A 25289-nucleotide genomic window follows, 5' to 3' on the forward strand; every position below is an offset into this window, starting at 1 on the left:
CTTTCCTCAATTGCTCGGCAAATCGCCGAGTTTAATTGTATCGCGAAAAAAAGTTCGACAATCTCACTCGCCAATAATCAACTAGTTAATAAGAGAAATGCTCGTCGATGTATAAATCTTCTCATTTTTATTTTAGAGCAATCGCTACTAAATTTGGAAAAAATATAAATGTGTGTCAACGTAGCTGTATATATTCATGACACATTTTTGCAACGTAATTTTTATTTTACCTTATCTAAAGGAAAAAAAGTCAGGTCAGATTTTGATTTAGTTTTATGTAGAATTTGTAATTCAATTTTGGTATATTTTTACTATAAATCTCATATAGATAATAATAATCTATATATATATGATTGCCACGTCCCAATGTTTTAAATAAATTGGAAATATATATTTCACACGCAGATGTCCGAATCCTCCGCGCATTATTGAGCAACGGTGCTCTCAGCGTGATTTCACACAAAATTGCGAAATGAAATTAATCGGCGTGCTGCGAATGCGCGCGACACCCAGTTGGCTCTACCATCATTAAAAACGTTCGTATTAATTATGCAGTGACGAACAAACGGGAATTCGGTCAGGGATTTGAACGAAAAACGAGTATCTCTTGGGAAAACACTTGACGCTTCGCGACACATATTTATGCACCATTTCCGTTGCCGGAATTAACGAGATCTATTAAATCTCGACGAGTAATACGAGCCACTGGATACGAGAATGTAGTTTAATAAAGCTTACAAAAAATTACTTTTTCCAAATAAAACAGGTAAGTAAAAGCATTGGCGCATATTACGTAAAAAATTTACACCTACACCAACGAGGAAGAGCATTTAACTTTTATATTACTTAAGAAAAAAAATAGATTAGAATCAACAGGCGGATACGATCACTCGATAAAAATATTTTTTTTTTTTTTAACAAGCTGCATTCTTATAAAGCCCATAATACAGCGAAGAATGTTACATATTACTTTATAATTTTCTAATGCAATATTTGAATTTAATATACAAATGACTTTTACAAAATTTATATTATTATGGCGAGTTTAAATTTAACTGATTATAAATAAGGCACGCACACATTATATTATTATATTAATAAAATAAAAGCGTTGTGTTAATGCAAATAAATTAAATTATGCAAGTAGTTTATATATATATAAACTACTTGCATAATTTAATTTATTTGCATTAACACAACGCTTTTCATATATATATATATATGAAAATCATTTTATTTTCATATATATATATATATATATATATATATATATATATATATATATATGAAAATGAAATAATAATTCTTGGAAATTTTTATTGCGTTTCAAAATTGATAATTAATTTTGAATTTTTGCGTGTTGTTAAACGCAGGAAGTATGCCTCCTTGTGTTTTTCTTCGTGCATCGGATGGTCGCCGAAATGCATCATGTAGATAAATGATATGCAACTTAGATGCAGAGCCCACTCGTTCGTGGCTATTGCGCCTTATAATTGCGAAATGTTTGTTTAGCTGGCTGCAATTGCACGATAGAGTGCACACGTAGGACATGCGTCATCGAGGTTGGCATTTGAAAATGCAGAATAACTGAAGAACTGAAAGAACTGAAAGAAAAGGACTGCTGTATTTTCCTCAACATTATACATTTTACTTTTAGATAAAGCTAAAGTTGTAAGATATTAATAAAAATCAGGTAAAACAATTATTTAATATTGTTTCACGATACGTTATTTAAAAACTGCATCTCTAAAATTTATAAAAGCATCTAACAACTTATATTAATTTTTATATTTATAATTTTTTAAATCAATTTGTATATTTATTTTTATATATTAATTTTTTAATTGAAAATCTTTGATGCTTCAAAGTTATCAAAGGGTTGACAATAAATTCGATAAATTGTCTGAAGCTACGCAAGATTTGGTTTTATTTTCAACAATGATTATTTTCAACGAAGCATGCAGGAGGGAGACGTTCCTCTGTAATTGCTAATTACTCTATTTAATAGGATGTTGTGCAGCATTACGGGATTAAGCGGTCGATGCTTCGGACGACGATCCAGTCGTAGCACGATCTATTGCGTGCCGCGAGAACAAGAGGGAACACGGTGAATTGCCCTCCCAATCATCTCATTACATGAGTCTGCCTGCTCTCGACTGTTCCGACAGACAACTCTAAATTCTAAACCGGCTTTCGCCTATCTATTCCAATTCTTTCCTAACATTCTTTCCACCAGTCGCATCCACATCCGACATATCAGGTTACGAGCGAAAATAAACTATTACGACTGCGGCACAAATTGTGGAGAATTGTGATAACAGAGCGTGCGTTATTAATGATGTAAATAGTGCAAATTAATGCACAATTTAATTACGTAACAGACAAATATAGTACAACTATAGCAGATAATGCTAAGTAATGTACAATGTGTTGTTTCGGTACAATGTTGTAATGCCGAACGAAAGCCCTAGATTACATTATGGAATATTACAAGTTCTCATACTTCGCGCTTGTCGCCCGATCATTTCCGTCGTGCAGTCGAGCGTGATCGAAGAAAAAAGTGCTATATCAATTCCCACGAGATCGAAAGCGATTTTTTTCCCCAGTTAAATTGGATACGTAAGAAAGGTCGATTTTTGTTTCAATAATTTACTTTTTCGAGAACACGCCGCTCGGTCGCTTCGTCGAGTCACATCTTCCCGCTCTCGAAACCATGCCGAATTTCATTATATTTCTCCATATACGCAATGTCGATCTCACATCTCCCATCATCATGCTTCGTCGCTGGTGACTCGTAATGGCACTTTGCTGGTCGCAATGTCAATGTCTCCGCAAGAAGGATATCCGCGACGTTTTGCAAACCGAAGTACCAGCATGATGGTACCGCGCCGTCTCCCTCCGACTTCGGAACGAGGGCCCACTGTTCGCCCCTCTGGACTTGCCCTCCCCTCGGACCTCCCCTCCGTAGCGTGGTCGTCGTCGTAGTCGTCGTGTTCGTCGGAGTTGTCAGAGGGTCGGAGTTCATTGTGCCACAAGTGCATTCCGAGTACCGGCTACGCCAATTGCTCGTTACGAGCCAGTTACGAATCGCTCTGTGAAAGCGACAGTGACATTTCCCGGAGCCCGGAGGGCTCGGCCTCAGATAAAGAAAAAAAAATTCTGCTCGTAGAATCGTGCACAGCTGCGTGCAGCCGCGAGATGATATTGGTGTTGTCGCGAGATAAAGGGCAACGACATGGTCCATCGTTTCGCTTATCTCAATACGACCGCGTTTTGCATCAGGCAGAAGTTTCTTGTATCGTAAGAAGTTAACTTGTTGTTTTTGTTCCAAACGCGTTATCGTGTTTTCAAAGATTATGAGAAGAGTGATAAATTAAGATTTAGCGTGAAAGTGGTATAACATTTAAAGAACTACGTGGATTAAATCGAAGTTCAGTACGCATACTGTGAAAAAAAAGTGAGTAAAAAAGTAATTAAGTTATATTTTTATTTGAATTATTAAAATACTCTGTGTATAATAAATTTTCTCAGAAATATTCATATAAATTTAAGCTGGAAATTTAATCTACATAATTTTTAGAAATTTTAATAAAATAAATTTAATAAATAAATTTAATAAATTTTTAAAGGACAAATTTTGCAGAAAATGTTATGTAATGCACAAATTAGAACCGAATTACTAGTATTATTATATTTTATTATCGCTGCAATAATAATTGGAAACGTTTGCACGTTTTATTAAAAAGAAAAAAATAACGCCAAACTAAAAACGACACGGAAAGCGATTGCATTTAAATTACATACCAAACTGGCAATAACATAACGACATATATCTTTTTTCTTCTTTGCGAGACGATTAAACGATTGCAGTAAAGACATATTGCTTTACTTTCTTCATCCTTTCCTCATAAACTATCATGAGAAAGGTTTTTTTTTAGCCTAATTGGCACGGTCATACTGATTATAATTACATAAGCGCTCGTAAAAGAGCTCGGTGAAACGCATGTAAACTGAAATATTGAGAGCTAATTTGTATTTACATTTTCATTGCTGATTTTACAGTCCTACATAAGACTCGGTGCGTTTTCGGCTTAGGTATTTCAATAATTGTAAATTGTGCAATCGTGACAATTGCCATCAATTGCTTTCAGGAATTTTAAATCGTTCAAATCCGCGGAACAGAATATTCAAAGACTTTTGTGTAGACGAAAAAATTGACGACCTCTGAATTAATACTAAAAAATAGATATCCTTGGAATTTATATTTTGATCGCATCGGTTGAAGATATTGATGCTTTTTGTAAATTATGGCATAAATTTATCACGGACCCTTCTTATTTCGGCAATCCTGATGTATAAATGCATAGATATTATAAAATACGAAGGCAGTTACAAAATGCTGAAAAATTCAAACATCCAGACCAGTTAACTCTCGGAATTTATTAAACACAAAAATATATTTTTCTTTCAGTATTTATTACAATTATATACGAGATAGTCAAAATAGAATTGTTTTTGTAACAGAGAAAAATTTTATGAATTATAAAAATAATTAAATAAATTATACCTGTATGTAATAACTATTTTCTTTTCCCAAATATTAATTTGATTAGACTATCAAAATATAATTATGCAGACCATTTGAACTAATTATAAGAATATAAGAGATTTTTATTATAATTATACTTAAACTACATAATTATTTGGATAGTCCAACAAAATTATTTTCAACTCTGTATTTGGCCTAATTTTTAGGTATTTCAACGAAACCATTCTTTTCGTGTAACTTTCACGCATATATAACGAATGATATCAGTAAACATGTATCTCAATTAAAAGACTTTCTTTCAAATTACGAGAATTGGTTGTTGCAATAGTTTCAGATAGAAGAAATAAAATTCTCACGAATAGAACAGCTGGTCGACGCGTTTGAATGAACATCGTCGGTTTTTTGCCTGCCCCATGTAAAGCTGTAATAGAAGATATAAAAACGCTGTGTTATGTAGCACATGTGGAATTTCAAAATGTCCGTACTAATATTAGTTAATTGAATTAACGTATTGTAGCAGCTATTCTAATCAACTGCGAAATTCTTATTTCGCATCATTTTCATAACTCATCATTTAATACAAAGATCATTTTTAAAATTATAGTTGAATCATAATTGACATAACAAAATTGTTCATAATATATTTACAATATATTATACATTTATTATAACAATATCTCAAATCAATAAATAATAAATAAATAAATAATGCAGTAAATGACTTGACTTTATCAGATCAGATATGATTAATACGCAATTAAATTGTTGCAGAAATTATTACAAAATTTATTTGTTCCTCAAAATAAAGATTTTTTTCACGTGCAAATATCGATTTCGATACGTTTCATTTCGGCAGTGTTTCATTCTGTCATGCAATATTCTACATCTCTGTCGCGACTGTCTGCTTTGACATTCACACTTGACGTATGTTCAATATTGAATGTCGCACTTTACTGTACCACGATTGGAGTCAGTTAATACTTCCTCCCAAAGATCTTTTTCGGAGGGGACGTTCCCTTGTCAGGCATTCATTTGCAACTAATATTTCGGACCATATCCTGTACGACTGTCCGAACAGCGTCACGATAATATAATCGGAGATTTCACAAAGTTCTTTTTTATTCAAATTATTATAATTTATGATCCTATATATTACAACACGTCTGATGAGAAGAATTCATTTATCACAACGTCTGAATTCTGTTTCCTTAAATTATCAACAGTAAAGCACGAAATACTTTCTATCTTATAATAGTTCTTTTCTTCAACTAATTAGCCGATTTCTGGTTGGATGTACAAACGGAAAATGGAAGGGTCACTTTTACTCAGACAACGGCGACAACCACCGGAGTCTTTTCAATGTGGATTGTTCTAAGGAAATCGTGTGTGTTTAGGAATTAAAAAATCCTCCTCTCCTTTTAGTAAGTACATTCCAAGATGATCTATAATATTTATATTATCTAGAAAGTTTAATCGAGAGATATTTTTTAGCTTTGCAATTTTACTGAAATGAGTCTCTTGGAGATTTCGTGGATCTTTGTCCTAATCGTGGCATTTGAAACTGTATTCTTCGCTAACTCGTTGACCGGAGATCACATTTGCTCAAGAATAGAGAAGTTAGTATCAAAACACGGTAATTAGATACAGCTCATTTTAATAATTTAACAACTTATCTTCATAAATTTTCATAAATTTGATTTAATTATAAATCAAAAGTTCAAAATTATGACTTTATGCTTATTTTTTTATCATTGCACTAGACTGTACTAAAACTTTCTTTCTCACTTTCACAAACTTTAAACATCTTTTATTCCAAATATAAAAAGTACTTGTTTAACTGTAAAAAATTGTCCATAATAAATAATAAAAAAGCAATTGAAAAATTTAGGACACACACACACACACACACACGCGCGCGCGCGCGCGCGCGCGAAGATTATGAGTAGCTTCTTTAATTTAAATTGTTGATTATTCAAATCAGGCTTAAGCGATTTCGATTTTTAATTCGATATATTGGATATTTTTTTAAAAGACCTTCACCTAAATGCCTTGACAATGCAGCCAGCATATATAATACAAATCATTATTATGCACACCTCGCCTCATACCTTGCTGTAACCCGATAAGGGAATTGGATCAATTAGTGGTTAATTAATCGACTTTACAGTTATACGATTACATCATACGAGACTTATACCGAGCCGGTTGTAGTCAACTCGTTCACTTGGTGCCTACAAATTCCTCCAAGATGTCCCAAGACGTGGACCGAGCTACGACAACGATATCGTCTAAAGGTAAGTCAAAATCCTTCATAGTTTGTGACAATTCAACTTCATTGACAAATTCTATTCACGAATTTTTTTCTACCTAATAATTTAGGGTAAGGTATTAACGTTATTAATATTTATCATTAATTGTACGTTATATTTATAAAAGATAATTTTTATTTTACATATAATTTTCTCGTCCAAAATTTAAATTCGGAAAAGATAATTTTAATTAATTCTTTAAAATGTCATGGGTTTGTATATTTTACCATTTTATTTTATTATTATTTTTTTTCAATCAATTTAGTGACATAATCTGAATATATCAAAGAATTGAATAAAAATAGAGAATTTATTAATAAAATATGTATTTATGTCGAAAAACCTTCTAAAACCTTTCTTGATACAAAAATATCTACACAGACAATCTCGCTAATTTTATTATTGTATCCGTTATCAGCGGATTCTATCTCGATAATTTATAAGTTTCGTAAGTTTTCTCTAAGGAAAACAGCCGAGCTTTTTCAAAGGAAAATATATTAATCTTACAAAGACTTTGATATAAGCGAAATCGGTTATAGAAAACTGCGTTATAAGCAACAGACAAGAAAGTATCTACAAAAAATCAGCGACTATTTATAATCTTGCTTCATCTAGTTTTAATAAAAATCTCATAATTTAAAGTTTAAAGCCTGAATTTTAATCCTCACTTAGTCGATGACGGAAAGCTGGCGCCAACGGAATGCTTACGTTCGAAAGTGAAATTGCCCAAAAAGAAAAAGTTTCATTCGCGAAACAATAGATCCGTAATTTATTCTAATACAAGCGGAATTGCGTTGCGGAAGACGACGTTACGTAAACCCTCATTTCCACGCCTCGTTATGGAAAAGTGTCGTTTCCCAGGCAGTCTGAATGGAAAACTATCGGCGAAATATCTATCACGTGGCCGAGGTACCTATGTGGCAAATCCGTGTAGCACTCCACATACACACTATGCGATGAAAGAACCTGCCTATTCTTCCGCTTTTACCTCTTACTCTCCGTTCTTCTTTCGTGATACAGACGTGATACATTTCTTCTCCGTCTGTTTCTCCTTCTCTGTCGCTCCCGTCGCCGACCCGAGCTAATTACAGGGAAAGTCCGTATTAACAGCGACTGTCTGATTAAGTAAATAAATAAAAAGAATGCACGAAGTACACGAAGAACACTTGTCCACGTATACGTTAGAGCAAGTCCGGACAAGAGGGAAGGGGGAGGGGGAGGGGGGGGAATGGGAGGACGGGTGGCAGCTGCAATTATGTCCCGTGAAATGCGGAATTGACGAATCGTGCCGAAAGAAGGAGGAACCAGTCCTATCTCTCGAGATTACGAAACAATCCAGAAGCGGGCCATTAGCTGCTGAAAAAGACCTCGCACGACTTTGTACCGTACCTTCGCGGCGGTACCCCTCCGGGAGAAGAGGGGAAATGCCGGAAGTCGACAATTTGCGAAACGCTTAACTCGACGCATCGCAGGTAACAAGACAATTTCTCCGTAGGCAGGGGAAAAAAAAATCATCATATCCCTCTCGATAATATCATCGTTCTGAAGAATACACGTTTAATAACGCAGTGCGATAAGTAGTGCGGCCGACAAACGGGAGATTACGTGTGCACACGATTGATTGTATCTAATAAATACGCAATGCAACGCGATATAACGCAACGCAAGTAGATGTTCAACCAGGCCAGGCATGTTCGTAATTTAAGAGATCTCGACGTCGGGCCCCCGATATCGCTTCAATTAAGGCACGAATTACCGAGGCGCGCGGACGTAATAAAGACGATGTGAAATCTCGCGGCGATTTACACCGTCGGGGCACCCGATAACACGCTGCGCCGTACAAAAGTAAATTGCCGACGCTTAACGACGATGAAATGCGCGTCGTGTAAACAAAGTTTCCAGCGAACGACAAACGTGATGATTGATGTGTAAAAAATATCACGTGTTATCGATCAAAATCTCATGTCTCACACGTACGGATAAAATTAATTCTGGGAGACAAGATCGAAAATATAACATCAGTGAATTTAATTTTCTATATTTAAACAAGCCGTTAATTATAATGTTAATTATAAAGAGATATATAATACGTCGTCATTTTTGAATGTCTACAGTCAAGATGTACTTGAGAAGAGCAAAAAAATGTCAAAGGCCAAAACCTCGATTTTTAAGGGGAACATTGCAAAAGTTTAGAATAATAAATGCTGTATTTCTACATAAATTAAATAGATAAACATACATAAATCCAGTCGGAGATAAAAAGTTTTATGTAAAATGCCACAAGTCCTTGAGGCTTATTTAAATATGCAGCGATCTTTTTGTGTCAACGTAATAATTTAATGTGTCATTCGGTCATATCGAGTTCAAAAGATTGTGATTAGAAACTTCAGTCGTACTTCATTCTACTCCATTGCAACTTGGCGTTTAATTTGCGAAGAATATGCGAGGAAAACCGACGTTCTCTCGCAGGATTTCACGGTAAGTCGCGCAAATCGCTCGTCTGCCAATTAGATTAACAAGGCCTCTTGGAATCTCGGCCGGTCTTAAAAATTCGTGTGTGTTGCCGCGAGGACTCGGCCGGAAGTGAAATGATCTCGCTTGCGCTAACGCGCGTTTCGTAATCGGTATGCCGCGCCAGAGTGCCACATTACATCAAAGTCGAAAGGGAACGATCAGCCTAAAAATGGAAAATAACATGTATCGTGCGAGGCGCGTTCCCCGAGCCTGCGGAACGCCCGCATACGAAATGTAATCACACATGCCAAATAAGGTGCACGCATTGGCATGAATATACATATATATATATATATATATATACGTGAGCCATGTACGTGAGGCATTCTGTATGCCGTTTATTATATGGACAATGAACTTACTTCGTGCAGTCTACGAGAAAAAAGGATGTTTCGTCATTAAATCGAGAGTACGTCACGTGCAGTATTATAATTATCATATTGTTTCGAAAGTCTTTTTCTCTTGACAGAGAAATTTTATTATTTATATGTCTCTGTATAAAATATATTGTTTTGTAAAAAATAATTTTTATATATAAATAATTGTTTTTTCATAGAAATTCATTGAAACACACACACACACACACACACACACACACACACACACACACACACACACACACACAAAATCGCAAATTTGAAAGTAAAATAAACAATATAATTAATTAAATCGTGAATGTATTATTTCAAATAAGAAAGAAATATTGTCTATTTCATATTTATTGTGTATTTTACATTTTAATATTATTTTATATCATAAAGCTTTGTATCATGTCACATACATTAATTTATATTTAATATAATCAAATAAAATAAGAATAAACACCTTTTTCTCTTTTAAAAACACAAGTTAAAGGTAATCTCTCTCAACTAAAGAATATTCATATAAATATTTATATCCATTCAAGAATTTCAATGCCTGACGAATCATTTACATAATAGGCATGTAACTAATAAAACGTTATAGTTGCTGCAATTTATAACAATTTGCTTTAATTAATCACAATCAATTAATTAATCAATTACAATCTAATATAAATAGAATTACCTATAATTATTATACTTGCGATTATACTATTATACTGTACTGTTATATTTACTTTGCAAAGTAAGCATTGTCATATGATTTATGTTGAATGCAGAAATTAATATTTTTTTAAATTAAATTAAATTATTAGATTATTAAATTAATTTAATTAGTTAAAAGTTATATGAACAAAAGGCTAACTCAGTTAAAAGCTGCGTTAAAATTAAATTAACTAAATTAAAAGTTAATTTTATAAAGCATATTATTTATATTAAATTAGAATGTCGTAATTTAAAATTAAAATATTTTAAATAACAAAAACAATTACAATATGGATTATCAAACAAATTTAATATTTTTTATTTGTGAATTAAATTTATATGAAACAACAGAGAAATATTGTTTTTCTTATATAGGAATGCGTCTTTTTCTTTATAATTTTTTCCTCATCCACATGAATAAATTTTTAATTTAGGAAAAAAGTTAATAAGTTTATGTGTTTTAAAAATAACTAGTTGGTTATAAATAAATTTATTTAAAATTAATTAAGTTAAATTAACTAAATTAACTAAGTTAAAACTTATTAACTTTTTTTAACTTTATTAATTAATTTTTAATTTTTTAAACTATCGTTACTATCAACCTGATTGAATGACAAAACACGCGATAGCTTTCATCAAAGCTTTGCCAATATACTATTTATTGAAGATGCAGATTTATTCAGCGTACCGGACATTCTTTATGAATTCACCTCGTCGCTCGATTGAAGGTTTCGGCTTGTTGTCAGCATGAAACACCGTTGTCATGCATACGCGTGCGGACTGCGCAAGAAACCGTGCAATTAATAATGCAATGCCCACGTAAAAGCGACTCAACAGAGGCGCGAATCTCAGCGTAAGTGCCGTTGTGAAGCGAAGGTAACCGTTTGCATCGTTACTTAATTACCAAATGTTTTTCTGGAGGCTGATGAACGTGCGAACCTTATAACGCAAAACTGTTGCGTTAAACACGACGGTCCAACGCCGAAGAATCGCGCGCGAAACTTTTTTTTTTAATCCCCATCGTTGAGAGAAATGAGAGGAGAGCCAGACGCTTTGGGCGAGTAAATTGAAGTTACTAGCCGGTAATGAAGCTGAGATGAAGCTAAAACGTAATAAGTCGCTAATTACTAATCGCGGGAAATTATGGGTGAATAAAATGACCAACGTGTGAAAAGCGAAGTCGTTAACTTCCCAAGAAAATGTATTAAAGACATATATAAGTAACACATATAAGTAATGCGGCGATAAGAAATCGCTTACGTGCAATTCCTTTATAAAAAAGGAGATGTTAAGTTGCTCGCATTTCTCGAAGTTTATTGTTGCCGCTTTTCCGCTGATTGGTTCTTTTGTTGCGCTAATTTCGTGAGTTACTATCAATTTACAAATGACAATTTGTAAAAAGCGGGCGAGGTTAGTAGCGAATGAAATTTTGAATCGGTTTTGAACAAGGACAAAAATAAGATAAACAAGGATGAATAAGTTTCTATTTTTCATCACGACGGTACGTCGCTTCATCATCAACGAATAATATAAAAATGTATAATATGAAAAGCTTACTAGGGCGCGCTACTAAATTACATAACTACCTGCATGTTCTAGTAAGTTAAAAAATCGCTATTAGCAAGATATGCTAATATGTATGACGTAGTTGGCATTTGTAATTGCAATGTCACCCGATGATTGAATTAAAAAAAAAAAAAGAGGAATGTTCAACAAAAAAGACGAGCAAGATAATATTGTAATGAGCGAAAATTACCGCTGGACAAGTCGAGGTCATTTGGCGTTTTCTACTATGTTAGAAAACGTCTGAATTGCACAACTTTTGAGTAATAACACATAAACATTAGACGAGAGAGAAAGAGAGAGAGAGAGAGAAACTTTTACGCACTAGATATAGATACACATCAGGATATATTACATTATCGAGTTTAACTTTTTCGAGATATTTTGTAATATTAATTGAGGATAGTCGAAACATGTTTATAAAAAAACATTATTAATTTTTAGATATTATCGAATATTGCCTGTATTTTACATTATTGTTATTAATTTTAATTGTATCTGCTTGCTGATTTAAAATGATTATATAATCAAAGTATATGTTTTTATAAAATTATAAAAATACCTAAAAATTTCACGTAATAATATTGTATAATAATTGATGCATTCTTTAAAACGCATTGTAATTATAAATTTATATTTATTCTTCAGAAAACAAAATCATTTGGATCAAATAATCGGGCATCAGATTTTTGAAGTCTATGAAGTTAATCAAAACGGACATACAATATAATATAGCCCATTACACGGTTATAGTTGCAATATTGTAATCAATAACTTATCTTTCTTCTTTGTGAAAGAGAGTCTTATTACGCAAGCGAAAGGTTTGCTCTGGGAATTAATCATGTCAGTTACGGCGTTTAGTGGGAACAAAAAAAACTTTGACGTCAGTTTCCAATGCATCTGGTAGCTTGTCGTAAAGATCTTACAATTCCAAATGATTTATGACGAGACACGAAACATGTTCATCAATTAACTTAATAAGTTCACAGCTGAGATTTTATGAATATATAGAAATTATCGATCTATTCAATGTTAAATATTAAATTATGGTATGGTATAAATAAAAACGCATTGTCGTCTCAGTCACTATTTTATAATTGAATAAGAAATGGTTCAACATCAATTCTATTCGCAACATTTTTAAATTTAGTATAAAAATTTAAATTTTTAATATTAGATTTTAATTTCTGGTAAAATAATTAAAAAATATTTTGTTACCTGTTTATATTTTTAAAAATTAATGATAACTTGTCAACTTTATAATTTTCAATTATGTATAAGATTAATGATTTATTATGTAATTTAAATATGCATTTTACGTATTTTTAATATAATCAGCTTCGAAAAATAAGTTGAATTAAAAGAGTAAGAATACAGTTTGTAACATCATACGAGTATGCACAAGATACATATCAAAATAGCAAAATCTTCATGAGTATTACAGTGAAAGTGGAAGAGAGTGTTCAAATTTCACGACATCAATCAATTTACATATAATTCAGTTTATGTATCAGAGACCTTGTTCGTAAAGGTGTGTTATGAAGTCGTTATCTTCCTGATGGCGTGTCAACTGTCCAGTTGAAAAATTGGAACGTGTGAAATCTGCATAATAATCTGCGCCGCACATTTTGTGAACGACGCTTCCTCCATAATCAAGTAAAGGGGTACAGAAATGTCGAACAACACGATCGTATAGCATGTTGCAATATTTAAGATGAAATTCATATAATGCAATTACAGAATCAATGATGAACGATGATAAGAAATAATGTTGCATAGAAAAAAAAAAGATATTTTCGATATAATGTTATTTTATAGGTAAAAGTTTTCTTCTTATAACAGATTACTTCTTCGAAGAGAATTTATTTTTATTTGATAAGAACTTTAATAATTTCCTTTTCTCAAAAAAAATTATATAATAGCACATTAGAAAATAATTGATTATTAGAAATCTGTTAAAATTAAAATTAAATTTATGAAAAATATATTAATAGTAAAGCATATATAATATGATGATAAAGTTTCAAATTATAAATAAAAAATAAATAAATTAATTTCTTAATAAAAAGTAATCAAAATTAAATTAATCATTATTTTCTCAGTTTTCACAAATCAGTATATTTTGTTTCTGTTTATTATCATATTTTTATCTTTATGTATTATTTGGACAAGTTTAATCGATCAATTCAATGCCGCGAAGAGGAACTCGTTTACGCACGCGTGTCTTCCTCATCTTGTTTCTTCCTAGCTTTCTGTTCATCATCGTGGACCCTCTTCGTCTACCATCATGTGCCCTCTCTACATTCCGCGCGAGCCGTTCCCACTTTTACTCTCGTCAATGATTGAAATCTCATGCTTTAGAATGATATAACGATCGTCTTATCTCCGGAATTCTTGAAGTCAGTGAAATCGTTCTCTCAAAGCGAAGAAAAACATCAGACAAACAGCAGAACGATATGTCGTCATCTCTTCTTTCTCCAATACTGTATTTATTTTAAAGCTGACAATGTAAATGTTAAGCCTTTAAATTATCCAATCATTACATTGAAATAAGATCAGAAACTTAATAGTGCTTATCGAGATCTTGAATGTTTTGAAATTGCAAGTGCCTAAAATCAAAAGTGTTCCTTTGACATGATAGATATTTAGACAGATCTATTAAAATCGAAACGTATAATATATGCATATTGTAAAATATGTATTGCAGACGGAAGAAAAATCGAGGACTGTAGAGGCATGCTGCGAAGGATACAAAATGATTCCCGACGATGCGGAAGTGGATGCCAGGTGTTTGCCGCTTTGCGAAAAATGTGTGGCAGGTGTGTGCGTCGCACCGAACGAATGCCAATGCGATCCTGGATATCAAGGAGATGATTGCGCCAATGGTGAGTTAAGAATAAAATTAGCAATCATTAAGTAATGTTTGTTTCGCTTCGCCTCTAAGATTTATTAATATATTTCTATCTTACTTATATAGATTCTCATTAGTCATGTAAACTCGTAAATTTCACGACTTATAATTATAAAATACCTAAAACGTTTTATGTCTTTCGTGAATTTGATGTATGTTACTGATTTTTTTAGTTTTTTAAGTAAGATATTTTAGAAAAATTACATTTTAACGAAGAAATTACAATATTTTTTTATTATATTTGTAAATATTTTGATATTTTTATTTAATATAATATGATTTAAAGATTATTTTTTATTTTAATTTTATTTTTTATTTCAAGCTTTAAATTAACATAATCGATCGATAATCTAGCGAGTATGTAAATTCTAATTACAATTATTTAAGGTAATATCAATTTTGTCTGTAATATCACTGTCAACACAAATATCAGATCGACTTCTAGAGATGTTATTTAAAAAAAAAAAAAAAAACAACAAAAGAAGCTTTTAGAAGATCATTGAAACGAATTCCTTGGCTAGGAATTCTCAGCTTGCAACATCTTCTGTTTAGCGAATCGAACAAAATGTTTGCAGTACTAATTAGGCTGATAAATCGCTATGACATTTAGAAAAGTATATTTAAACTGAGGCAATAAATAGCACTGAATATACATGCGAAATCGATTGAATTAAACATCGGAAAGCTTCGAAGGTCTGTATAATTAATAGATCTGTATAATTCTCGTGCTAATTTCGCAATGACCGCCGCTCGAAAGTAGGATTTGGGATTAAGAAAATAAGCGATGCGTCGCCAGACGATTGTGAAATGAGATTGAGAGCGAATAAATCCGAAACGGGTAGCAGCAAAACGCAACGAGAAATTTCACGCTCCACGAAACGGACCGACCTTCTACGACCACGAGAACGTGCGTGTGAAATGACTGTTTTCCAGCAGATAGTACTTCCACGCGAATCATAATAATGAGTGAGATTTCTCATGTTCGTACAACACATCTCGTTGAAATCAATGTTAGCCCACACGTGCCGCTACGAAGTGTCATAATCATAGTTGCTGCAAAACAACAACAATCTAAAAGCTATAAAAAAAAATTCGAATTACTAATTTAATGCTAATTATTTGTCGGGTATTTGACCATCGAGCAAGAGAGAAGCTTAAAATATATTTGCATTTTTATTATTTTTACATCATAATTCTTTTCTCATAATTTAATATTTAGACTTATTATTAATGCCTATTAATTCAGCTGAGATTCTTTGCGGCACCCAAATCAAGATCTTCGAATTTTCTTGTATTTTTTGGCGATCCCGCGTTATAGTATTCTCGTGATAAAATTGGTGATAAATTGCAAATTCTAGATTCTCGACTTCTCGTTGTCAAATGAGCAAAAATCGTGGATTGCACGCAACTGTTGCGTCAATACGATCGGGGAACGCTTCGAAAGTTGCGGAAGCCCGGAAGTTACGAAGCCGCTACTTTCCCGCGAGCGTTCGAGAAGGTCGTGGGCGGTGTACAGTCGATCAGATACACGCGTCCGACGTTCGCATAATGCAATCGAGATGTCAATGCTTTATAAGAGACATTCGCGATGTATGACAATCGTTTGTCTTAAACATTTCGCAGATATAATCTACATCCAACTCATAAAGACTTATTAATTTCGCTTGCCTGCACTTACGAAACGTTTAATTGTCCGTATTTACATGGAAATTGCATCATTTTTTCATCTTGACTGTCAACTATCCATGAAATAATTCATATTATAATTTGAAGCAAAAACTTCTTTTAGGAGATTGCATAATGCAGAGTATTAAAGTATTAAATTTCTTCAGTGTACATGGGATGGTTTTGCTAAAGTAACTAAAAATTTGATCAGATATACATAGAAATGAAAATAATTTTGAGTTATCAAAATATGTCGCTTAAACATAATAATAATAATAATACTGCAAAAATTTTTTATATGCTAATAACCGATTTCTTAATTATTTTAACATTTATTTACATTATTTACATTATTTTGGCTCAACAAAGTTATTTTTAGATCTATATCTAGTTAAACTTTTAGATACTTCAGCAAAAATTTTTGGTGTTACATTAAAACGTTTTATTCATGTATTGATCCTATTTTGCAGCGTGTCCATTAGGACTCTGGGGTTCGCAATGTACAAAGACGTGCGATTGCGGTGAAACTAACTTCTGCGATCCTGTAAACGGCACTTGCCAATGTTCTCCAGGGCTGCGAGGATCTCGGTGAGTGTTTAAGAAAAAAATATCGTGCAACTAATATTTATCAAACGATAAATAAACTTGAGGAGGCAAAATATTTGCTTGGCACGTCAAGCCGAGTGATACTGTGAAAATAACGCTCTTCCTTTTGTAGATGCGAGGAGCATTGCGCGATCGGCCAATGGGGCCCGGATTGTGCAAACGAATGCATATGTCAAAACCGGGATAATAGCTGCGATGCCGTAACCGGAAGATGCCGTACCGACGACGACGCCTCTTCGATCGAGCAAATGTCGCCCGCTTATTTGCAGAGCTCTACTACCGACCGTCTACCGCAAATGCCCAGAATTAGTAATACGAAGCGTCCTGAGGTTGTCTCCGTGCCACGTGAGACCATCGAACGTCAAACGGAAGGTGAAACGATACGCTTATCAAAGAAAATGTTTGCTCGGGTCGCGCAACTGTTTGCCGAAAGATGTAGAAATGTATCTTCGCACTTTCGAAAGTTCGTTAGAGACGTCTCGATTGGAAGGATGTCTCGGGAAAAAGTTGTCAATTAGTTAAGTCCAACGTTAGGGAAAGCTCGCTATACTTTCGCGTTATGAAGAGAGCAAATATAATTTATCAGCAGTCACATCGTCATTAATACGCGACTTTTTTTTTATTCTCGCAATAATAGAGTAATAGTGATAGTCATAGATCTGTCTTATTTTATATAATGTAATTAAATAATTAGAAATTAATTAATTACAAAATTAAAAATTATGTAATGTTTGATTTTAACTGCAGATATTAGTGACAATTGGGAAGAACGAAATTACATACCAGAAACGACGAGTCCGGTAACAGCTTCGATCGCGGCTCCTCCTCAGGAGGCAACGACAAACGAGACACAAATAAAGGATTCTTCCACCACTGCGCGGCCTGTCATCGTCTTGGTATCAGTTCCCGAACGTAAAAAAGATATCGAGAAGGATAAGCAAAAGTTTGCGACGAAGGATGCTCTTCTCAGACACGTAAAAAGCAATGAAGACGTCGGCATGCCAAATGTTGACTACGTGAAAACCGTTCACAAAGGTACTATCCCGAGATATACTTCGGAAATGCGTAGAAAAGTCTTTGTCTTATCTCCATATATCATTTGACTTGACAAGTATTTCTGTTGACCGCAACAGATGACATTCAGACACCAACGCCGATCCCGTTGGACATCGCTCTGATTGTCGTCGCTGCGATCGTCTCGCTTGGTTTGACCTCGCTCGCAGTGATTATGGTTCTACATATGCGTTCGAAATTATTCGAAACCATTCGCCTCGCCATCTACGACGACGAGAAGACCAAGAGCCAAGAATGCGAGAACGTAAACGGCGGAAGGACGTCCACGGTGGTGAACGCCACTTTGCCCCGTAAGCATCGAGATTTATACGTCTTCACCTGTCTAACAGCAGTACTCTTTTCTGGATTGTCAGTGAAATCCACGTGTCCTTGACCCCGATGCTCCCGATCTAATCAAGTAATCATCTTGACGATAGTCTTGACCGTCATAGCCAACGAGAAAGCTATCTTGTTGATCGTGCGATATCGAGCCCTTTGTACGATCGGTAATCAACCATCGTGATGAAATCATCGCGTTTGTATTATATCCATCGGTTTCTTTCTGATTTCAGCATCCCCGATCCGCGCGAATCCGGTATTCGCCATTAATACTGAACCGGAAACGATATTCACGGTCGATGGCATTGAGTCATTGAATACTTATGCTAACGGGGCTGCTACGATCGGTCTGCGAATTTCTGGAAATTTTCGCGGTAAGTTTTGGTTCTTCTAATAAATTTATCGTATCCACGAGACATAACAATAATAAAATTATAATATTGTAATAATTGTACAGAAAAAGTTAATAAAAAAATCTGCCTATAGTAGCTAGTGACATATGAAAAGGAGTTTCACTGAAATATCCAAAATTTTGCTACAGATATATTTGAAAATAATTTTGTTAGGCCACTGAAGTAATTATATAAAACGATGTTTGAATTAAGCATTGGGATATTAAAAATCTATGTACTGTTGTCATGTTTAAAGTATCCTACATAATTTTTTAATGTCCCAAAAAAATTATTTTCAAATTTATATTTAATCAAATGTTTAAATACTTCAGCAAAATCGTTCCTTCCGTGCAGTAAAAACAATTTGTATAACGGAAATAATTTTATTTCCGTAAAAAATTATTAAATTGCTTTAATAAACTGTATATATATATATATATATTTTTTTTTTTATTATATATATTTATTTATTTATTTAATATTTATATTATTTTTGATATATCAAATATATCAAATAGATATTAATAGATTTTTTTAAATTGCAGATTTGTTACAAGATAGTCATTATGATCGACCATCACCAACTCTGATACGTCTGCAGACAAATATGGACCATAACACGGAACACTTGTACGACGAAATACCTTTGCAAACCACTCCATTGTCTAATCGCAAGGATCTGTGATCTGTGATCAAGGATCTGAGACATGTTTCTCAATATTCACCCACTTCAGTCCTCTAGTTAATAATACGTCATCATTCTAAAATAACCTTGACGCATTTTTAGGTGAAACGTGACATGTTGTGGATCGATGATAAGTCGATCGATCGACGAAAAATGCGCAAAAACTGGTTTTCGACCTTACGCATAGCCATTGAACGTGCAAGGCTGAACGTGACTGTAATAGAGTGGCACAAGCGGAGAAGCAAGTAGTTTTAGCACCGTACTGTCAGTGACCGACGGTAGAATTTAATCAGTGGAGCGTATAACTCCTTCTGAATCAACTATTTCATAGTTTAAACGGGATGACGTCAAATTGAGGGCGACTACACACCCGACTATGATTGCGCGTGAATGCGCAATTAGGTGAAAAGCGCGAAATAATAGTGTTCCGTGTAACGAGCAGGATAAAATACAACGACTGTCATTATCCAAGTGATATTAAACATTTGTATAGTCTGCGAGGGCGGAGCTATCTATTTGCAGATAAATAGATATGAAAATAATAAATTGCCTGGTATAAATCGGGCAGTCTCGTTCAGTATTGATGTAATTTATCGATATCGATATTACCGTTGCGCAAATAAATCTATCATTTATTTATTTCAATCAACAATACGAACGATTTTTTTCTTTTATTCGTTATCGCGTTACTACGAATTCTTTAATCAGTTTTAATCACATCCTGCAAAATATTTTTTTCTAGGCGTGAAATATCCTGCGATAATACAATGATAAATTTCCGAGTATATCAGTAATGATATATATAAATGATAATGTAATCAATGACACAAATTAGGAAGAGAAAATACACTTATTTAAATACAATTATTTTTCTGTATTGAAAATAAAACCAAAGAATTTAAATGTTATTTAATGTTATTTAATGTAAACATAATATACGTTCTAAGGAAATATAGTGTTAATATTATTTTTTAGATGTGCAACAATTTTTGCAAATAATTATAATAAAAAATATAAATAATTATCTATAGTAAATTAAAGTTATATTAAGTAAATATTAAATAAATTAAAGTTATATAAAGTAAATATTAAAATATTATATAATATATTAAAATATTAAAATATTAAATTGCGTAAGTTTCTTTTAAATATTATATTAAAATGTAATCTTATGTAGCAATATATTTATAAACTAGGAATTGAGAAAAATAATAAGTTATATTATCATCTTTAGCACTTCTTTCTCTTGTGTTTTCCATGGAAGAGAAGAAAACTTTCCGTTTCTATGTCACGCGATAATTTGATATATCGTTTAAGTCCGACACAGAGTATTTGCACTCGTTTCAAGGAAATGTTATTTGCAGTCAGCATTAGCTTATCGTTAGTTAAATAAACAAATATCGTGCACTTATCGTTTATTTAACATATATTCCTGTGTTATTATCATCCCGATTTGCTCATATATATATATATATATACTCCCAAATGATATCAAACAAATTGCGCAAAGATAAATTGTTAAATATGTAAAGCAAAATTTATAAACTACATATACCAAAAAACGTATAAATTTTGCATAAAATTTAATGTAATGCCTACATTAAAACAAAAAACAATTCTATCACTTTATTTTAGAAACTTAAAAAACATTTTCTCTTTAATTAAAACAATATATTTATCATAAAACTCATAATAAAATTTTTTTCAGATAACCCCATTCAGATAAAACAAATGAATAAATATATCTCTTAATTCTTAATATGTATCCTTAATATATATCTAATATATATCCTTTTTTACAGCTAATGTAATATTTTAATATGCATAACTGAAATATAATTTTAAAAATGTTCACTTTTTCATTTTCATTATTCAATTTTTTTCATTAAATTCTAAGAAAATCTTATAAAAGCTTGTAATTTTTATAATCCCCGTTATATGAAGAATATCTTCTTATAATAATGTTAAGCTCAAATGTAATTGTGATACATTATTTTATCCTTTCGCTTTGCGCACACACGATCAATAATGTATTCACCCGGTTAAAGCTATGAGCCTAATGAGTCAATTATGGCCCAGTTAATAGCGATGACCTAATCCAATAATTTAGATAAGAGCGGAGTGTGGAAAGAAATGGATATATGAGCGCTTTGGCCCCATTTGGTCTCTCCGACATATCGATACACATAACCGATAACCGTTTTTGTGAAAGAAAGTGTTGCGTAGTTTAATCGAAAAAATGAAAACCGCTGACCCCTGCGATATCTTTATCGCCATGATGCTTACTCTTTGACCGAAAATAAGTTCAGTAATAAATTCGCGATCGTTCATGCAACATGCCGAGATTGCTGATTTGCCTGATCGTTTTTACATGCCTTGGTGTTGGCACCTGGGCACAGGGTGGGGTGAAAGGTGGACATCGGCCACGTTACCCTACGAGCGGGAGTCATGGCACCAATTCCTCGCAGGCTGGCCTTTGCTATAAAACGGTGCCGTAAGTAATCAGCTTATCGGAATAAACATTATAACCCTGACAATAATACACTACTTTCTGGTTATAAATTTTGTTACATTCAATCTCTATTGAAAGAGGCGGCATTAAAATTATAATTCACGTGCCTTTTAGATACAGCCATATTTCAAACTCCAGCGGATCGCCTTATAATACCATCCCTCAGCCGCCCGGAGGTCACCCCGTAAGTAAAAGTCTTCTGAGAATCAAAGAATCGTTTTCACGGAGGAATTAATTTTTGATAAATATAACAGAGATTAGATCACAGGCGATAATATTTCTGAGAGTACATTTTTTTTATTACGTTAATTGACAATTTCTCTGATGTTAAAACAAATTAATTCCGACGTGAATTTTATAAAGCAGATTATTTTTGTCAGCATAACGATGGCTGGATCACCATCCTGGACTGTTGTGACGGCTACGAGCGCAATGTGACTAGCGGCCTGTGCGAGCCGCAATGTGATCGCGGCTGTTTCGGTGGTCGCTGCACGGGTCCGAATATTTGTAGCTGTCCATCAGGATGGCATCCTCAGGATGGTGTCTGCATGCCCGTCTGCTCGTACCCGTGCCAAGAGAACGCCTACTGTTTCACCCCCGAGGTTTGCACGTGCAAACTGGGCTACGACGAGATCAACGGTCAATGCAAGCCAATCTGTCCCAACGGGTGCGGCAGGCACGGCGAATGCGTGGCACCGCGCATCTGCAGTTGCAGGCAGGGATACGTCCTGAACGAGCGCAGGGAGTGCGTGGCCGCGTGCGAGGGCGGCTGCGTGCACGGCGTGTGCAGCGGGCCGGGCGTGTGCACCTGTAACGAGGGGTAATTAACGCTTAACGGGGGCGTAAGGACCCCTTATCCTTCGAGTCCTCTCCGATGTCTCCTCACCGCGCAATGTCTTTCCGCATCTCGGCGATATTCCGCGCGATAATTAAACTCTGCCTGATTTCACTCGTACAGTACGCCAGTAACCACCTGTTCCCGAAGCGAGTTACCCGCGACACGAATAATTGATAAATCAATGTTGAACTCGTCAAAAATAATATTGCACGCTGAAAGCAATTATATGTCGTCCGTGTAACTGCTTTCGTATACGTATACATATAAATCAGCCGTTTTGTAATTCCCTTACGGGGATCTACTAAGTAATGTTATTTACCCTGTCACTTGATGTCACGCGTTTAACGTTATAAACGTAATAAATTTGCAAACATTATATGTTTTGCGGAATGAGTGTCGCATAGATCGTGTATACAGGATGTTTCACAGATGCTGTTTCTCAATTACGAATTTTTTGACGAATACAAAATTTTAACTCAAAATTTTCCTGACTCCTGATAAAATTCTGAAAATCTCCTTTGTTAGTTAATAATAAATAAACATTCAAGTGTAAATAATACCATATCGATTATTTTACAGGTACACCAACCCGCCTAACGACCGCGAGTCCTGCGTTCCCCATTGTCCGAGCGGTTGCCTCGGTGGTGAATGTGTCGCACCGAACGTTTGCAGATGCAGGCCCGGCTTTACGCTTAATCAGACCGGCACTTGCATACCGGACTGTCCGGACGGTTGCGACGGGGGCGAGTGCATCTCACCCGGCGTTTGCAGCTGCAGACCCGGGTACACGAGGGACCGTCACAGTGGCAGATGCGTTCCGAGTACCACAGGTTCGTCGCAGTGCGGATTTGGTTACATAGTCGATCCCGACACCGGCAGATGCATCCCCGCGCCAACATCACAACCGTCACAACCTGTCGGCAATTGCAGATACGGCTGCGGTCCGCACGGTGTGTGCGTCGGATATAATCGTTGCGCCTGCCAGCCAGGATTCGCCGTCGATCCCGACACTGGCAGATGCATCACCATCGCGACCTCCACAATCAACTCGACCTCCTCCTCGCAATGCAGATACGGCTGCGGACCGAACGGCCGATGCGTTGGCCCGAACGTGTGCGTCTGCGAACCGGGCTTCCGAATCGATCCCGACACCGGAAAGTGCATTCGGCACGACGTCGGTGGCACGGACGAGAATATCTGCCAGCATCCGTGCTTGAACGGCCAATGCACTGGACCAGATCAGTGCACGTGCAACCACGGGTACACGCACGATGTTCGTGACATTACGCGTTCCAGATGCGTACCGGTGTGCGTAGGTGGATGTCCGAACGGCGTGTGCACCATGCCGAACTACTGTATATGCAATCCCGGATATCGGAAGGAGAGCGGTGTCAAAGGTCGGCAAAGATGTGTCCCGGAATAAATAAGTCAACGACACGCGAGACATATTGTTACAATTACTATTAATTTGGCAAGATGTATAATTTCAAGCATTACGGTCAACTGAAACTGTATACATAAATTGATAATATAAATTATAAAATATATTTGTACGTATTCTTTTACTTCACGCAGTATAATGCAATATAAACACGTATATATATATATATATATATATATATATATATATATATATATATATATAAAAACACGTGGCAAGTAATAATACAAAAATAAAATATTCTCACTTGTTTAATAGTATTTTTAAATTTTAATAATTCTTTTGATATGATTATATACTAGATAACATATATAATTCTATCTATATTATTAAATAATATATTGTAGAATAATCATATAATTTTCTTAGAATAAATAAAGTATTTGATACATGAAATTTTAATAATAAATACATTAATTACATAGTAAATATAGCAAGGCTAATTATAACATAAGGTATAAAATCTTATAATTATGCAAGTGAAAATAATATTAAATTAATTACAAATTCAATTGCATGCAACTGCAACTTTATCTTCCACATCAACCAATAATTTTGCATTGTAAATAGGTTAACATTCTTAGCCCAATACATCAACTTAAATAAGTTTCGCTCAAGAAAATGTTTCATTTATGCATGCTGTTAAACGGAATCAATTCATTTACGCCATAGAACAATTATGCAGTTTCTCTCCAGAGTTCGATGCAATGCACGTTTCTTAAAAAAATGATTTGTAAGATATTTTATAATTTTGCATATTATATATATGAGTAATTTAACAAATTTTTATTATTTTCATGATAAGATAGAAAATTTTCATAAAGTACTTTGTACTTAGCATAATT

The 25289-nt window shown here is 34.2% G+C and overlaps 2 protein-coding genes across 4 annotated transcripts; both read left to right on the forward strand.

Annotated features, from left to right (window-relative positions):
• Positions 1-2996: 2996 nt before the first annotated feature.
• Positions 2997-21060, forward strand: LOC105427915 (uncharacterized). Of its 3 annotated transcripts, XM_011639908.3 has the most exons (12): positions 2997-3457; positions 5826-5970; positions 6041-6165; positions 6717-6843; positions 14710-14887; positions 17049-17166; positions 17297-17556; positions 17932-18219; positions 18318-18548; positions 18810-18950; positions 19514-19598; positions 19756-21060. In XM_011639908.3, the coding sequence occupies exons 3-12, from the start codon at positions 6059-6061 to the stop codon at positions 19757-19759; spliced, it is 1539 nt and encodes a 512-aa protein (XP_011638210.2). In that variant the 5' UTR covers positions 2997-3457; positions 5826-5970; positions 6041-6058; the 3' UTR covers positions 19760-21060. The 3 variants fall into 3 exon arrangements, with proteins under 3 accessions (XP_011638210.2, XP_011638209.2, XP_088938542.1); XM_011639907.3 differs by having other exon boundaries at positions 2998-3457; positions 19514-21060; XM_089082416.1 differs by lacking the exons at positions 2997-3457; positions 5826-5970 and having other exon boundaries at positions 6042-6182; positions 19514-21060.
• An 882-nt stretch (positions 21061-21942) lies between these two features.
• Positions 21943-24550, forward strand: LOC112552689 (uncharacterized). The gene is made up of 4 exons (XM_025218453.2): positions 21943-22147; positions 22280-22349; positions 22546-22985; positions 23583-24550. The coding sequence occupies exons 1-4, from the start codon at positions 21990-21992 to the stop codon at positions 24424-24426; spliced, it is 1512 nt and encodes a 503-aa protein (XP_025074238.2). The 5' UTR covers positions 21943-21989; the 3' UTR covers positions 24427-24550.
• Positions 24551-25289: the final 739 nt, after the last annotated feature.

Source organism: Pogonomyrmex barbatus, unplaced genomic scaffold (assembly GCF_055798465.1).
Source record: "Pogonomyrmex barbatus isolate J1 unplaced genomic scaffold, ASM5579846v1 scaffold6, whole genome shotgun sequence".
NCBI lineage: Eukaryota > Metazoa > Arthropoda > Insecta > Hymenoptera > Formicidae > Pogonomyrmex > Pogonomyrmex barbatus.